The 5,535-nt window shown below is 43.3% G+C and overlaps 1 protein-coding gene across 1 annotated transcript; it reads left to right on the top strand.

The window, feature by feature from the left end:
- LOC100613410 (large ribosomal subunit protein eL34-like) lies at window positions 1-765 on the top strand (the record flags this gene model as incomplete). Its single annotated transcript, XM_054685851.1, has 1 exon — window positions 1-765. A coding segment is annotated over one exon (363 nt), but the record flags the coding sequence as incomplete, so codon positions are not given.
- Between the last annotated feature and the right edge of the window lie 4,770 nt (window positions 766-5,535).

Below are 5,535 nucleotides of genomic sequence, written 5' to 3' on the forward strand. Positions count from 1 at the left end.
GCTTGTGTAGGGGCACTCAGAGTGGTCCAGCATTTGACATACCATCATAGGCTTTCCTACAATATAGCCTGTAACAAAACCAGGCTGTCCCAAACCCCTGGTAATATAATTGTTTACCTTTATACCAAGAAGGTTGGGAAAGCACCAAATTCTGCATGTGGTGTGTGCCCAGGCAGACTTCAAGGGGTTTGTACTGTGAGACCTAAAGTTCTTATGAGATTGTGGAAAACAAAAAAACATGTCAGCAGGGCCTATGGTGGTTCCATGTGTGTTAAATGTGTTCATGACAAGATCAAGCGTGCTTTCCTTATTGAAGAGCAGAAAATTGTTGTAAAAGTATTGAAGAGTCAGAAAGCTAAATAAAAATGAAGCTTTTTGAATAATAACAACAGAAAAAAGAAGTCCGAAAGGAAAAACAGTATTCTAAAAAATGTTCCCTTTCCCTCACCTATCCCCCAGATCAGTACAGCTCAGACACCATTGGAGAACTGAGGTCTAAGCAGCAAAGCAGGTGATGGAGGTAGGGCTGTGAGTCATAGTTTGTATGAAAGCTTGTGACCAACATCTTTGACTGTCCCTGAACAGAGGAATGTGACAGTTGATAAGAAACAGATCTTGGGCTGGAACAAAGGAGAGAAAGTGGTGGTGACCAACGTGTTGGCAGCCCTGGCACCAGGCTGCTTTCCATTGCTTCATCCACCAGGTCATGCCTCAGGAATAAGTAATCCTTAACTAATATATCAGCAGCATGAGGCCCTGAGGTACTTTTTGCCCTTGATTGACTTCTTATTCCACTGATGGCTTTGCTTATATCATGAATATTCCCGAAAGTTACTAAAACCATAGATGTATTTGGGCAGTAAACTAGACCTCCAGGACTCTAAAAATGCCTGGACTTACAAATCAGAAACAAAACCAGCCTGGCATGGTGCTCACGCCTGTAATCCAAGCACTTTGGGAGGCCGAGGGGGGCGGATCACTTGAGGTCAGGAGTTCATGACCAGCTTGGCCAGTGTGGTGAAACCCTGTCTCTACTAAAAATACAAAAATTAGCCAGGCATGGTGGCACACGCCTGTAATCCCAGCTACTCGGGAGGCTGAGGCAGGAGAATCGTTTGAACCCGGGAGGCAGAGGTTGCAGTGAGCTGAGATCGCGCCACTGCACTCCAGCCTGGGCAACAGAGTGAAACTCTGTCTCGAAAAAAAACCCAAAAGCAAAACAAAACAAAAAAACAAAACCAGCCTAATAGTTTTCAGGATAAATCTGGAATTGACACAGCTTAGATTTAAATAAATCTCAGAGTTTACAGGATTTAAAGGTCACCTAATTTTACTAGGTTCTGGTTCTCATTCCCACTGTGTTTCTGAGCCCATAGCCCCAAAGTACAAAGAGGAATAAAAGTACCTATTAGCATTTTTTGGCCAGGCGCAGTGGCTCACGCCTGTAATCTCAGCACCTAGTGAGGCTAAGGTGGGTGGATCACTTGAAGTCAGGAGTTTGAGACCAGCCTGGCTAACATGGTGAAACCCCATCTCTACTAAAAATAAAAAAATTAGCCGGGCATGGTGGCACACGCCTGTAATTCCAGCTACTCGGGAGGCTGAGGCACGAGAATTGTTTGTACCCGGAAGGTGGAGGTTATAGTGAGCTGAGATCGCGCCATTCCACTCCAGCCTGGCCGAAAGAGTAAGACTCTGTCCCCCCAAAAAGAAAAAAGGTACCCACTAGCATTTTTTCCTTTTTTTTTTCTTTTTTTTTTTTTTTGAGACAGAGTTTCGCTCTTGTCACCCAGGCTGGAGTGGAATGGCGCAATCTTGGCTCACTGTGACCTCTGCCTCCCAGGTTCAAGCGATTCTCCTGCCTCAGCCTCCCAGCCTCCCAAGTAGCTGGGATTATAGATGACTGCCAACACCCCTGGCTAATTTTTTGTATTTTTAGTAGAGATGGGGTTTCACCATGTTGGCCAGGCTGGTCTCGAACTCCTGACCTCAAGTGATCTGCCAGCCTTGGCCCCGCAAAGTACTGAGATTACAGGCATGAGCCACCACACCCAGCCCTTTTTTTTTTGAGATGGTGTCTCTGTCCCCCAGGCTGAGGCGCAGTAGCCCAATCAAGGCTCACTGCAACCTCTGCCTCCCGGGTTCAAGCAATTCACCTGCCTCAGCCTCCCAAGTAGCTGGGATTACAGGCATATGCCACCATGCCCAGCTAATTTTTGTATTTTTAGTAGAGACAGGGTTTCACCATGTTGGCCAGGCTGGTCTCGAACTCCTGACCTCAGGTGATCCACCCACCTTGGCCTCCCAAAGTGCTGGGATTACAGGCATGAGCCACCGCGCCTGGCCCATTTTTAGTTTTTTTTAAATTTATTTTTGAGACAGGGTCTTGTTCTGTTGCTCAGGCTGGAGTGCAATAGTGCAATCAGAGTTCACTGCAGTTTCAACCTCCAGGGTTCAAAGCGATCCTCCCACCTCAGCCTCCCGAGTAGCTGGGACTACAGGCATGGACCACCATGCCGGACTAATTTATTTTTTGTAGAGACAGGGTCTCACTATGTTGCCTGGCTGGCCTTGAACTCCTGGGCTCAACTGATCTGCTGACCTCGGCCTCTCAAAGTGCTGGGATTATAGGTGTGAGCTACCATGCCCAGCCCTTACTTGGATTTTATTTTATTTTTTTCAAGACGGAGTCTTGCTCTGTTGCCCAGGCTAAAGTGCAGTGGCATGGTCTTGGCTCACTGCAGCCTCTGCCTCCCAGTTTCAAGCAGTTCTCCTGCCTCAGCCTCCTGAGTAGTTGGGATTACAGGTGTGCGCCACCACACCTGGCTAATTTTTGTATTTTTAGTAGAGATGGGGTTTCACCATGTTGGCCAGGCTGGTCTCAAACTCCTGGCCTCAAAGCGTTCCACTCACCTCAGCCTCCCAAAGTGCTGGGATTATAGGCATGAGCCACCATGCCTGGTCCTCTACTGGCATTTTAAATGAGCAGAGAGTAAGGGGTTTCCTTGGTGTTTTGAAATGATGCTTGCCTGCTACTGTGTACCAGAGGTTTCAATGTGTGTGGGACAAGTACAAGACAGAGTGAAAACTGGTGGACAGCTGCCCTGAAGTCTGATATTGAAGGATCAAACATCTCCTTTGTGATTGTCCCCGCTTCACTGAGTCTCCTTTGCTTACTCATACCCCAATCTTCTAAGGACATACCCAATTTTACTTTGTCTTTGTATGGACCAATAAAAGAGGCTAGAACTGAGATAAGAGATGTTCTACTTAGGGGCACATTGGAGACTAGGGCCCAGGAAGAATATGAAGACCTGAACTCTACAGCTTTAATGTAAGTATCATGGCACAAAATGAGATATGGGACTTCAGGAATAATTTATTCAATGCTAAATAAGGTGAGGAGTGGCAAGTCTAAAATACATACCCTCTATGTACATTCTAATCTTGTTCATCCTCTACAGGTACAACAATATACACATTCACTCACCCAACTCACCATTTCCTGGCAGCTAAAATGACAGGATCTTCTCTACAACTTATCCCCACCCCCATCAGTTATACCCACCTTCTGGAAGTCAGTTCCTTCAGGTGATTGCCTACTGGCCACAAGGGCACCCATCATTTCCGTGGCCTCTGTGGTTTCTATCCCTGCCTTTCTGGGGGCAGAAATGTCTGCTGCAGTCCTTCCTTTTGGAAATCTGAAGACTTCTGGAATTGCCCCTGAAAAGAAAGGAAGATAAGTGGGTGAGAGTCTGTAACAATGTGACCATAGTCATCCTTAGGAAGGTGGTTACAGGAAGGCTGGGTGGAAACTTAGCAGGGGCAGAGTGTCAGAGAGACGAAATAAAATAATATCTTAATATGGCTGATTTTATCTCTGCTTTCTCCACATCCTCTACCTTTTGTTCTCCCGTTATGTAACTCTGCCTCTGTTTTCACCCTGTTCGTTCACTTCCCTTAAACATACTCATTTCCCTTATTTTCTACAAAACTTCTTTCTTGCCTAATCCTCCACAAATGGAACCAAAGCCTGTAAATCTTTAAATCATTACATCTAGATGTTATCTTCTGTCCTTTTGCATGCGACAAAGACTTTTTTATCTTTTGTGTACCTGTATTACTTTGTGAAACAGGTATCTTGATTTATATCATTTAATGTCCAAGTGCTTGTACAACATTAATGAATATGAACAACCAGTTCAACAGAGGTTGGGGAAAGAATGGGAAGAGGAAGAGAGGAAGAAGGAAAGAATGGTAAGACATTCCTGAAGAAGGTATGTTGCCCAGCATCGATGGGAATAGAAGAATTTAGGAAGTCTTGAGGGAAAAGCAGCAGGACCTATTTGTAATGATGGAAAACAGACAAGAGGTGTGAAGGAAAACAGGGATGCACTGAGTAGGAGAGACACAACTTAAAAAAAATAATTTTAATACATAAAAGTATACAGAGGGGTAAAAAAAAACCTGGCCTATAATTCCACAGCACTGGATAACCCTTACTACATGTTATCATTTTATACATGTATGTGTGTGCATGTGTACAGTTTATAAAACATTTATATTTTATAGAAAATGCATTTTCACGGTCACAATGGTGAAACAAAACAGAAGATACAAAATAAAAAGTGATAGCATTCCTTTTCCCTCTCCCAAAGGCAACCTTTTTTGGTTACGATTTAGTTTTGATGAGATGACAAGAGGATGCTGGAGACCATAAACTGTTGAATTACTTCTTCAACCAAATCAGAGGGGTTTGGGGTTTGACTGACTTCAGCATGCTTATGAAGTCTGGCTGGAAGGAAAAAGGAGGCCATTTGAAAACTGGATCCCCAAAACCTTTTTTTTTTTTGCTAACTGTAAGGTCAGTTTAACTCCTTCTCATCCTCAGTTTCTCTTCTAGGAGCTGCAGAAGCAGTGTTCCCATCATGGCCTGGCGCCATTATTCCAGAATGCTGTTGAAGTGAGGGAACCAATGGCAACCTTGACATGCCTCAATGATACAGTGCTTTGTATACAAAGACCCAGGACAGAAGCAAGAGGACAGTTGGCCTCTAGAGTGCTAAACACCCAGAAAATACAATAGGCAATTTACAGTTTTTACTGACTTATAATTTGCTAAGTATTCACAATTTGTTAATAAAAACAGCTACTATTACCACATTGATTCTTTCAATGAATTTTTATTGAGTACCTGCTATATGCCAGACAACTGTGCACTGTGAATACAATGATTAAAAAAATAGTAAGCAAAGACAGACTTCTTGCTTTGGGGAGTTTATCATGTACTTAAGGGGAGCATATATTAATCAAAGAAACATAAATGTAAAATTACAACCACATTAAATGCTACAACATAAACATACATGTTTTATATGTATTCTTCTGCAAGTGTATATGGGTTGAGGGCAAATCAGGAGAGTTGTGATTTTAAGAGTAGATTTTCATTATAAATTCAACTTCGTGGCTTATCGATGAATATTGTATACATAACTTAGTTAAAAATTACACAAACATTACTGCAATTTTAAACTC

The sequence above is a fragment of the Pan troglodytes genome, chromosome 5 (genome assembly GCF_028858775.2).
Source record: "Pan troglodytes isolate AG18354 chromosome 5, NHGRI_mPanTro3-v2.0_pri, whole genome shotgun sequence".
Classification (NCBI taxonomy): domain Eukaryota; kingdom Metazoa; phylum Chordata; class Mammalia; order Primates; family Hominidae; genus Pan; species Pan troglodytes.